The sequence below is a fragment of the Pyxicephalus adspersus genome, chromosome 8 (assembly GCF_032062135.1).
Source record: "Pyxicephalus adspersus chromosome 8, UCB_Pads_2.0, whole genome shotgun sequence".
NCBI classification, from domain to species: Eukaryota; Metazoa; Chordata; class Amphibia; order Anura; family Pyxicephalidae; genus Pyxicephalus; species Pyxicephalus adspersus.
Genome location: NC_092865.1, coordinates 44,922 through 56,066, shown reverse-complemented (window position 1 = coordinate 56,066; position 11,145 = coordinate 44,922). Strand labels below are relative to the sequence as shown.

Genomic DNA, 11,145 nt, shown 5'->3' with positions numbered 1-11,145 from the left:
GGCAATATTCCTCAGTAGTGATAAAGTGGATCCAGTGGTACCAGGTCTGTGCGAATTTTTCCGCTTTCTTAGCGCCAGTGGATATCATATCCTCCATGTGATATATATAAGCAACCCTTTGCAACCAATGTACTACCGTCGGGGGGGGGGGGCAGTATTCTTCCATAAGGCTGGGATACAGGCCTTAGCTGCATTGTGAAGGTGTCTCAAGAGAGAGTTACTATAGCACCTGCGGAACATGTCCGAAACATGAAGAAGTGCCAGGGCCGGATTGCCCCTTATATCCACTTCTGCAAGCTTTAAGATAATATTAGCTACCGAACTCCAATATAATTGTAATTTTGAGCATTCCCAGAAAACATGCAGTAGTGTACCCTGTGTGTCGCCACATCTCCAGCAGGTGCTATCTGACCCCGGGGAAATCTTAGCAAGCTTCACCGGTGTCCTGTACCAGCGAGTGGCCAACTTGTAGTTGGTTTCCTGATATTTGTTGCAAATGGACTCCTTATGACAGAAATGGAGTAACATATCTCTCTGGGCTTCAGTAAAACAAGTGTCCAAATCAGCTTCCCATTGGGATACAAATAAAGGGAGTTCTGACGTATATACAGATAATGGGGTTTGATAGGCATGGGAAAGTGTGCCGCGTACAGGTTGACCAGTTGCACACAAGTCCTCTAGAGGAAGAAGCGATCGGGCTATTGTATTGGGCCGTGGCAAAGATATCAGAACATAAGTGAAAGTTGTATGTGGCGCCAGGGCGACAATGAAGGGAGATCCCTTTCCGTTTGTAGGGTCGGAATATGTTGCCATTCCCCATTGTGCATTAAATGGGATATTCTATACACGCCCAAAGCACGCCATTGGCGAAATATTGGGTCAGTCTGGCCCGGGGGGGAATCCAGGATTGCCTAGAACGGGAGACATTGGAGACGGGTATATGGTTACGTTTTGAGAGGAGAAGTAGTTAGTGACCACTTTCAAGGTCTCGCCAATCAATGGATGGGTGTACATTGCCATCCTGGCCGCCGGTGTCGTTCAGGCCAATGCGGCAATGGGGGCAGTAGAGCATGCATCCTCCAACCCAACCAACAGTTTGGAGCGGCTATTAGTGCACCGATCCAGCAGCCTAGACAGGTGCACTGCCTGATGGTACTGGGTCAGGGAATGCCATTCCTCCATTGGCTTTGGGGAGTCTCAGTAATGTCATCCTAAGCCTGGGCACCCCATTAAGCCAAATAAATTTTACAAATTCCGAACGGAATTTTTGAAGGATAAAAAGCGGGATGTGTATTGGGAGTGCTTGCAGCATATACAACAGTCTAGGCATAACATTCATTTTAAGCACATTGCACCTCCCAAACCAGGTTAATGCCATCTGTCTCCACCTCTGTAGATCACTTCGGATTTTATTTAATAGAGGGATAACATTGAGATCTACAATTCGCGTTAGATTAGCAGTGTGCCCAGGTAAGAGATAGCTGAGTTAGACCACTTGAAGGGGAAAGAGGAGCAAAGGCCTCTCTAATTTTTCAGGGAAGAGTAACACTCCGTGCCTCTGACTTTTGCAGGTGTTGCAACATAAAATAAAAGGTCATCCGCATAAGCAGCTACCTTATGTTCAGTGGGGCCAATCTGGACTCCCCTGATATCTCCATTGGCACAAATTATTCGTAGGAGGGGCTCCAGGGTCAACACAAACAGCAAGGGAGATAATGGGAACCCGTCTCGTACCATTGGTAATACAAAAGGAGTGGGAGAGTTCACCATTAACCCGTACTCTGGCGCTGGGGGAGGAATACAACATTTCTATCCAGCGCAGAATACGAGGGGGGAAGACCCAAATATGTCAATGTGGAAAGCAGAAACATCCAGTCCACCCGATCAAATGCCTTCTCAGCATCAGTGGAGAGGAGCATTAGAGGGGTGTTGTGAGTATGTGCATAGACAATATTATTCAAGGTACGGATCGTGTTGTCCCTGGCTTCCCTCATCGGGGGAAAACCGCTTTGGTCAGGATGGACAATATCATTCAGTATAGAAGTCAGCCTATGCCCATAAAATAATTTAACATTAAGGATGCAGTGTACTGTGTTGCCAATGCGTGGAAGTCTGTGAAAACATCAACACAGAAAAATGGATGTAATAAACGTGTGGCGTGTGGCCACGTTTAATGGTCGTTTCTCATTCTAACGAAGACAGTGAAAATAATTTTGCAGGGGTTAGGGTTTCCAAAGAAAAGCAGCTTATACAGGAACTTCTTGATTATGTTAAAGATGTAATTTAAATAAAAATGCAAATTGGGGACCTCCGGGGCCACTTACATAGAAAGGAGCATTGGGGAAGGGCCCCTAAACCTATACTTATCTCTCAAAAATATATACCTGTCATATTCTGTTAACCCTATCTGCTTCTCTTCTGTGGACCCCACTTTCTCTAGAATTGTGGGGTGTACAAGCCGAAAACTTAGGTGTAGCAGGGGGACACCTTCGGATAGCCCCCCACACTAAAATTTAATTACTATGGCAAATGCACTGCCCTTTTACACATTACTGCCTACTTCTAACACTTGAACACTTCTTTGAAATGGGGAGGTGTAGAAAACTGAAAATGTGTGGGGAACATGTGTGGATAACACCCTAAAGTTTTATCACAATGGCATCTTTAGAACATAAAAAACTCATTTCATCAAAATGAAATTGGGGTTTAGGTACTGGTAGGGTAAGTCATGGGTACCAGGGCAGCGTGTTTTGATGGGTAGAGTTTATGTAATGATGCCATGGTGATGAAAGTTTGGGGGGTGTCACCACTTGCACCTATGATTCTGTTTATCTGCACCTCTCTGTTCTTAGAGAAATTAGGGTTGAAGGTAGGGAAGCGGACAGTTTGATGGGCAGAGGTTTTCATGCTCTAATGATGCCATGCTAATGAAATTTTAGGGGTTTATACATCTGTTCCCCACTTGCACCTACATTTTCAGTTTCCTGTACCTCCCAATTCCAGATAAATTGGGATTCAAAGAAAAAAGAAGCAGAAAGTGTAGCGTAGTATTACAATTATAGTTTGGTGAAAGGTAGGTAAAATGTTTAGGGGGCCCAGCCCAATGCTTCTTGCTATGTAAGTGGCCCGGGGGGTTCTTAATTTGCATTTTCAATTTTGGGCTCCTAGGTGCACTGAAATTAAAAAAAGAAATGTTGGTTATCAGTAGCTATGAGAGTCCCCTGTGTACCCTAAAAATATTAGGTAATTACAACCAGCGATTTAGGAGATCTAAACGATTGAACACAATGAGTTGTTAGGCTGCAGAATCTGACAAGCAGACTTTACACACACAGCGATCATACTGCGGGTGGATAGATTTCACAGGAAGGTTTTGTTTTTGGCAGCGATGAGGAGGGCACTGGCTGTCCTGCCCGCATCTGCAATCACATGCATGATGATCTTTGTGATACCTAGGTATAGCGCTAGGAGGTGACATCTGAAGTCAGGCTGAATTCACATTGGTAGTAAGGTTGCATTTGCTGCGTTTACCCCTCACTTACCTCTCGCCAGGAACCAATGCTGCTTGAAAAACTGCTAGGCCTGAAAAGGGGTTACCAATTCCAGCTGCCCAGCACTTACAGCCTGTTACCAATCCCAGGTGCCCAGCACTTACCCCCTCCTGTTACCAATCCCAGGTGCCCAGCACTTACCGCCTGTTACCAATCCCAGGTGCCCAGCACTTACTGCCTGTTACCAATCCTAGGTGCCCAGCACTTACCGCCTGTTACCAATCCCAGGTGCCCAGCACTTACTGCCTGTTACCAATCCTAGGTGCCCGGCACTTACCGCCTGTTACCAATCCTAGGTGCCCGGCACTTACCGCCTGTTACCAATCCTAGGTGCCCGGCACTTACCGCCTGTTACCAATCCCAGGAGCCCAGCACATACCGCCTGTTACCAATCCCAGGAGCCCAGCACTTACCGCCTGTTACCAATCCTAGGTGCCCAGCAGTTGCCAAGTAGTCACTCAGGAGGGGCATTTTTTACTGCTAATGTGAACTAGGCCTAATTTGTTAAGCCACATTGATCAAAATATTCCACTACTACAAGGAATTACACTATTAAAGCATGGAACACTAGGGAGTTGGAATAAAATACACAGCACTGGACTGTTGGGGCATAATACAAAAAAAATGTAAAAACTGTACATTCTAACAAGCCAGGCATTAGAAAGTTGGAACAAAGTATAGGGGGCAGGTAGAACACTGACACAATAGCAGGGGCTACTGGATAGCTATGGCATAAATAACTAGGAGCTCAAGTGTCTAGCCCCACCCACTTTTTTACCACACAGCTACAGTCCCCCCCACCCGGCTGAAAAAAAGTTTTGGGGAGAACACTAAAGCTGTTACTGTTGCTGAGGATGCGGTTACCGTCACTCATGAAGATGATCATCCTGACAGCCCATGTGCTATTTAACTTCTTTTCGTGGGTACAGTAATGATTAAAATTCGGAGGCACTATTTTGTTTAGTTGAATTAAAATTCTGTAAAACTGTTTTATTTAGTTGATGAACATTAAAATTTATTTTGTTTTTCATATAGAATAGAATGGTGAATTTTGGTATTGCTCACACAGGAAGTGTGAAATTTTTTTTTTTATTTACAATGTTTTTCTTTACCTTAGCACCATTCCTTATGAATAATTCTAATTTAATACCCCTTAGGGCTTAAATGCCACAAACATTCAGTAGCAGTGTCCACCTTTTTACACAGTAAGAATGTGAAAAGTTATAGGAGAAATCTCCAAGTGTATAAAGTGACAAACCTTAATTCATTGCCATTTTTTTTTACTTAATAAAATATAAAATCTTTTGTTTAACAAATAAAATTATCCTAACGTAATAGAAAATCTATTTATTTTAATTGGAAAATAAAGTTTCAGCTCAATTAACAAATTGGGATTAGGATTTCGTTTATTATTGCATTTTTAAAAAGTGTCCCAAATATTTTTAAAAAATGGTGTTTGTATTCATTCTGCCTACAATAGATTTTCTTGATAATCTGTATAGAACTTCCTGTGCATATCATAATAGAATACATGGTGTCCTATATAAACTTCATGGAGTCTATTATATAATAATAATAACAATAAACTCCTTCATTTTCCATAGACCTGGATATTTTGTCTCTACGGTGTCTGCTGATTGGACACAGCCTCGCCCCTCTTAGACCTCTATAGTAGTGCCTGAGGAAAGTTGTAATAAGGTTTTTCTCCACTTTCAGGTTTCATTTTTCTAGAGGTGCCCAAACAACTCCCATGGGGATAAAAACAGACACATATAGTTCAACAGATTATTGGCTACTAAGATAAAAAAAGGAACAATGCTTACATACACAAGAGTGTGAAAATAGCCAATAAACTGTGTTACACAAATTTGTTGCTTGGGTATCTACTGAAGATCTGATCACTAGTGCAGAAAAATCATCTCTATTCAAACAGGAGGACCATACACACTGATGGCGGGTTGCTTCATTACTGCTCATGAAACAGATTAGATTATTTCATGCAAACTATATTTTGAAGGTTAATCACTCCCAGTCAGATAACTGCACCTGAATATTGATAAGGTACGCACCTGAATATTGATAAGAGACGTAAAGTGAAGCTCTGTACCAGACCACTGACCCACAAAGAACTCATAGCCCTCTGCCCTTGGCAATGCATACAAGAACTAGAAGAGAGAAGACAAAATTGGTTAGTGTCCATATTATGACAAAACGGATATTCACTAAACACATACACAGTCCTGTAGACACTGAAGAAAAAAAAAAGACTCACCGCAGGGCAGCTCTGAGCCCTTGTCCAAATTTGATGAAATGTTTCACCCTGGAGAATGCAGAAAGAACATTTAGCCAAGCATTGCCACAACAGGAAGAGACCGGGAGGGAAGATTATGCTAATAGGGAATTGGTAGCTCTATACTCAATGCAGTATTTCCATCTTACCAGTAGTTGAAGCTGTGTTGTCCAGGAGTAAATACACCATGAAGAGTTACAGATCACACACTGCTTTACACCACCAGAACACAATAATGGGAAGAGCAGACTCCTTACTGCCTCACCTACTGACAGTCATTACCCAGCATTGGTAGGCAAGGAGGCAAACACCAAAGAAGAGTTGCTAGCCAGTTATTTGGAGAAGCCATTTCATCCTCTTCTATAGCAGCTTCTATCTAAAATGCATTCCAGAAGCGACCAGAAAAGAGACATTCCCCTATATTAGCCTCAAGATTGAAAAGTATTGACATTTGGTGGACACTGGAATACAACAAGTTTCCAGAAATATATTTTATTCTCCAAACAACCTAAGCCTTACTTCTGAAAAATGTCAAACGCTACTGGAAGCTTATTCTGCACAGCAAGGCTACCAAATACGTGTCACTGCCCACCCCACATCCCCTCATATATAATACATATCAGTATGTGTCACTGCCCACCCTACATCCCCTCATTTATATCAGTATGTGTCACTGCCCACCCTACATCCCCTCATATATATCAGTATGTGTCACTGCCCACCCTACATCTCCACCATACTATAGAGATCTTTACAAGTTCCCACTGTAAATGTTATTAATGTAAGCCAGTACACAAGACGGTTTTGTCTATTCCTGGTGCCATCATAAAGAGAGAACCTGTCATCAGGCACATGCTCCAGGTGGAGAACAGACAATCTATATTGCAGTCTATTGACACCCCATTCTCCATACATACCGGCGTAACTCTTCAATCTTCTGACGATATTTGCTGTAGAATGGATTTTCCTCCACCGAGAAGACCCTCATCTGTCCCCACAGCCCATTCAGTAGCCCTGAGCCTCCAACCCGACTCCTAACAGCAAGAAAACCCCGAAACCCCAAGCTCATCTGCATTAAAGCAGCTGCCATTTCTCCTTCCTGCCACATCCGGCCCGACCGACAACTCGACGGACACAAACGTTCCGCATCAAGGCCATTAACTTCTTCCAGCACATCCGGCCCGACCGCCAACGGGACGGATACAAACGTTCCGCTTCCAAAACATTTCTCCCGCTTCGGCCGTTAGAGGGCGCATAGAGCTTTTTACACTTCCACTGCTGGCCGCCAGAGGGTGCAGAAAGCTTCATGTACTTCTACTGTCAGCCGCCAGAGGGCTTTAGGCGTTCCTCTTTCTCTTTACATTATCCGTGTGGGGTTTAATAGACCGATATGTATATAGACATATAGCATAATAAATAGGTGTATTCATTATTTGGGGGGGGGGGTGGAGAATAAAGAAAACCGTCCCAGCAGGCGGGGGTTGAGGCGGTTGTCCAGAGTGACGGATGCCGACCGCTTGCTGCTCGACCCTGTAGTACCGCCCCCTCCAACGGTCTCCATGGAAATGCATTCCGCTGATTAACAGCAGCGAATCAAAACCCGCTTAACAATCCAAACTGGCCAATAGGTGTAATCACCGGGAGACTTAAAAGGAGAACCGGAAACTGACGCTCAGACACAACTGAAGTACCAAACAGAACCGGCTGGAACGGCGGCGCATCAAGCAGGACCGATACAATGTCTATCCGCATCACCCGGGTAAGTGACAACACTATGAGCCGCGTGCTCCCCCTCATATAGTGTGTATATTCTGTACCTGACCGTGTGGGATGTGTTCCCCTTCATTTCTAATGCTACAGCCCGTTATCTACCCCGCGGCCTCTATATAACGGCTGGTGGCCCCGTGCGTATACCTAATGTGTGTCGTGTGTACCCTACACAATATAATACCCCTCCCCCTATGCAGTGTGTATTATACCCATCCCCCAATATGTGTATTACCCCCCCATGTCCAATATGTATAATGCCCCCCCCCTTCCCTTCCCCATGTGCCTTCCGTCTAATGGCTGACTTACTTTGCAGAACATGCTGTCTAATGCTGAGAATGTGAGGAGTGGAGCTGTTGGCAAGATGGTGGTGAAGCCAGGCCTGCGACCCCGCACTGCCCTGGGTGATATTGGGAACAAAGCTGACACTAAGATACCTCTAAAGAAGGTAAGTATCTATTCCTGGGGGGTGTATTATCTTTGGGGTGGTTGGAGATTTATGGGGGGAGGGGTGTATTATCTTTGGGGTTGCAGGAGGTTTATGGGGGAGGGGTGTATTATCTTTGGGGTTGCAGGTGGTTTATGGGGGAGCGGTGTATTATCTTTGGGGTTGCAGGTGGTTTATGGGGGAGGGGTGTATTATCTTTGGGGTTGCAGGTAGTCCATGGGGGAGGGGTGTATTATCTTTGGGGTTGCAGGTAGTCTATGCTCCATCGCTCCTCTCCAGCAAATGTTGGAAGGAAAATATCTATGGAATCTTCCTGTCTCTTGGTTGTGGGATTTAACAATCTATTGCCTTTTGGTGGGTTTATCTCTCGGCACCAACTATATTCTTCTGGGGTTTTTCTAGGAACAGAAACCTGTGAAAGTTGTGAAGAAAGTGAAGCCAGCAGAGAAGATCCCAGAGCCAAAGAAAGTAAAGGAGGAAGCCATCTGTACAAAACAACCTTTACAGGTGTGGTGGGGGAGGGGTGACGTGTGAATTTCTTTTCAGTGGTTCTTGTGTACAAACTCGGCCGCATATTTCCTACACAGGTGGAAGCACCCAGTTCCCCCAGTCCTATGGAGACCTCGGGCTGCCACCCGGATGAGCTGTGCCAGGCCTTCTCAGATGTTCTCATTCAGGTGAAGGATGTGGATGCTGATGATGAAGGAAACCCTATGCTGTGCAGTGAATATGTGAAGGACATCTACCTTTACCTGAAAAGTTTGGAGGTGAGAAGTTATTTGGATCTATATATTTCTGTGACGTGCTCATGTTGTGATCAGAAATCTTTATCGGGACTTGTTAGTTATATTGATAAATCCATAACCGCTCTCGGTGCATTTCTCTTCAGGATGCTCAGGCAGTGAGGCCGAACTATCTCCAGGGCCAGGAGGTGACTGGTAACATGCGGGCAATTCTAATAGACTGGCTGGTCCAAGTGCAGATGAAGTTCCGCCTGCTACAGGAAACCATGTTCATGACTGTTGGGATAATTGACCGATTCTTGCAGGTGACATTTATAAAACTGTAGTATGGGGTAGGATGTTGTCATTTGACATTGCAGGGCTAATATTCAGATACGTTTGGTGCTCACTTCTCGCTTTCCATTTTGTAGGATCACCCAGTTCCTAAAAACCAGCTCCAGCTTGTAGGTGTGACAGCCATGTTTCTTGCCTCAAAGTATGAAGAGATGTATCCTCCAGAAATTGGAGATTTCACATTTGTGACTGACCACACCTACACAAAGGTCCAGATCAGAGAGATGGAAATGAAAATTCTTCGTGCTCTGAAATTCTCTCTTGGCAGACCTCTTCCCCTGCACTTTCTTAGGAGGGCCTCAAAGATTGGTGAGGTAATGACAACTTTGCTGTGTTTGGGTGGAAAGATATAATTCAGCTGTGTTATGACCATTTGTCGTCAAATGTAGTGCAGACCACAGAACGTTTACTATCAAATGTTGTCATGTGTTGCTGGACACAAGTAGGGACAATTGGTTATATGCCCTAATTCACATTTCTAATATACCTTAATATGGGATGGCAAAAGGAGAGAAAACAGTAATTGGAATATACAGTTACAATCAAAGAATATATTATGACAAACTAGACCATAGGGCTCACTTAGTCGTGGGGATTAGATGTCTTCCACATAGAGCCCTATGGAGATCCAGGACAATGGTCTGAATCCAACATGTTTTGCCCTTAGGCTTTCTCAGGGGTGTTGTAGAGACCATATATCATAAAATATTTGTCTGTCATATGGTTGTTTGGCAATAACATGAATTCATGTTAAATTTGTCAGATATACTATAAAAATTATATCAGGGGTGTCATAGTTGGGTTAATAATGCTATGAGTTGAAGACATTACCTGGCATCAGGCAAAAATATTTATTGTAATATACATCCTATATTATGTGTGGTATTTTGATTATTAGTGTTATAGTAAGATGAATCTTTCACTTGTTTACAAAGATGATTTTTAGAGTTCACCTGGTAAAATGTAAACATATAGTACAAATGTCTTACATGTATGGTTGGGTGGGGAAGAGCCTGCTGCACTTATTGCATTGTCTTTATGGGCTTGTTCTGACCTAGGTGACAGCAGAGCAGCACAGTCTAGCCAAGTATCTGATGGAACTCATCATGGTGGACTATGAGATGGTACATTACCCACCCTCACAGATTGCAGCAGCTGCGTCCTACCTGTCAATGAAGGTCTTTAATGGCGGGAATTGGGTAAGTGCCTAAACTGGCTCTTGTTGTATCATATTGGTCTAACTCCTCTTTACTGTGTGCTAAATGCAGAATCTCTTTTTTTAGACTCCTACACTGCAGCACTACACCATGTATTCTGAAGAATCCCTTCTTCCCATAATGCAGCACATGGCTAAGAATGTTGTGAAGGTGAACAAAGGCCTCACAAAGCACATGGTAAGGAGGTTGTTTTGTCTTTCTCCACAAATACTTTAGGGAACACTGCAGGGTGGCAATCCATATTGGATTAAATTGTACCCACTCTTGGTGTCCACTTTGTAAACTTGTCAATCCCTCCTAAAGGGAACAGATTATGTTTTGTCTTCACACAGACCAATATGCCTTGGACTTGTTCCTGCAGACACTTGACTTAGAGGTGGAAGCTACCCAATAATATGGGAGAAGGGGATGTAATTCCTGTAATGTTGGGGAATGGAATTTTTAACATTTTCATGTAGAAAAATGAAATCTTATGCTAACTTGAGGTGCAGGTTTAAGGTTTCTTGCATGGTCAAGCAAATGTTAAGTACATCATGTTCAGATTATGACTATTAAGCTTTGAAGTCACATTAATTGTGGTGATGTGAAATTTTTTTCAGACTGTGAAGAATAAGTATGCCAGCAGCAAACAGATGAAGATAAGCGCCATTCCTCAGCTGAGGTCAGAGGTTGTTGTGGAACTGGCACGGGCTGTGATGCCATAAGAGTTTTTTGTACAGACATTGATTTTACTCTTTGGCACTATGTGCTTTTGTAAATAGTTATGTTTTTAATAAAGTTCATTTTTATCCCTGTG

At 43.6% G+C, this 11,145-nt stretch overlaps 2 protein-coding genes across 2 annotated transcripts in view; one reads left to right on the top strand and one right to left on the bottom strand.

Moving 5' to 3' along the window:
• The window catches only part of ATPAF1 (ATP synthase mitochondrial F1 complex assembly factor 1), a 12,672-nt gene extending 5,517 nt beyond the window's left edge, over positions 1-7,155 (bottom strand). The window contains exons 1-3 of the mRNA XM_072420568.1: positions 6,755-7,155; positions 5,824-5,961; positions 5,621-5,716 (exon numbers count right to left, since the gene is read on the bottom strand). Of these exons, the coding sequence (XP_072276669.1) occupies positions 5,621-5,716; positions 5,824-5,961; positions 6,755-6,949 (429 nt within the window). The 5' untranslated portion in view covers positions 6,950-7,155. The remainder of the gene's footprint in view (positions 1-5,620; positions 5,717-5,823; positions 5,962-6,754) is intronic.
• A 305-nt stretch (positions 7,156-7,460) lies between these two features.
• Positions 7,461-11,145, top strand: LOC140336270 (G2/mitotic-specific cyclin-B1-like). The gene is made up of 9 exons (XM_072419254.1): positions 7,461-7,600; positions 7,925-8,056; positions 8,459-8,563; positions 8,644-8,823; positions 8,946-9,104; positions 9,210-9,446; positions 10,191-10,331; positions 10,416-10,526; positions 10,949-11,145. Exons 1-9 carry the CDS (start codon positions 7,580-7,582, stop codon positions 11,051-11,053), a joined length of 1,191 nt encoding a protein of 396 aa, XP_072275355.1. The 5' UTR covers positions 7,461-7,579; the 3' UTR covers positions 11,054-11,145.

What these genes read in the sequence shown, in the direction of transcription:
- LOC140336270 (XM_072419254.1), top strand. Translation starts at nt 7,580, where the DNA reads ATGTCTATCCGCATCACCCGG. An exon ending in TGTCTATCCGCATCACCCGG is followed by an intron (nt 7,601 to 7,924) that starts GTAAGTGACAAC and finishes CTTACTTTGCAG; the next exon opens with AACATGCTGTCTAATGCTGA. An exon ending in GTACAAAACAACCTTTACAG is followed by an intron (nt 8,564 to 8,643) that starts GTGTGGTGGGGG and finishes TTTCCTACACAG; the next exon opens with GTGGAAGCACCCAGTTCCCC.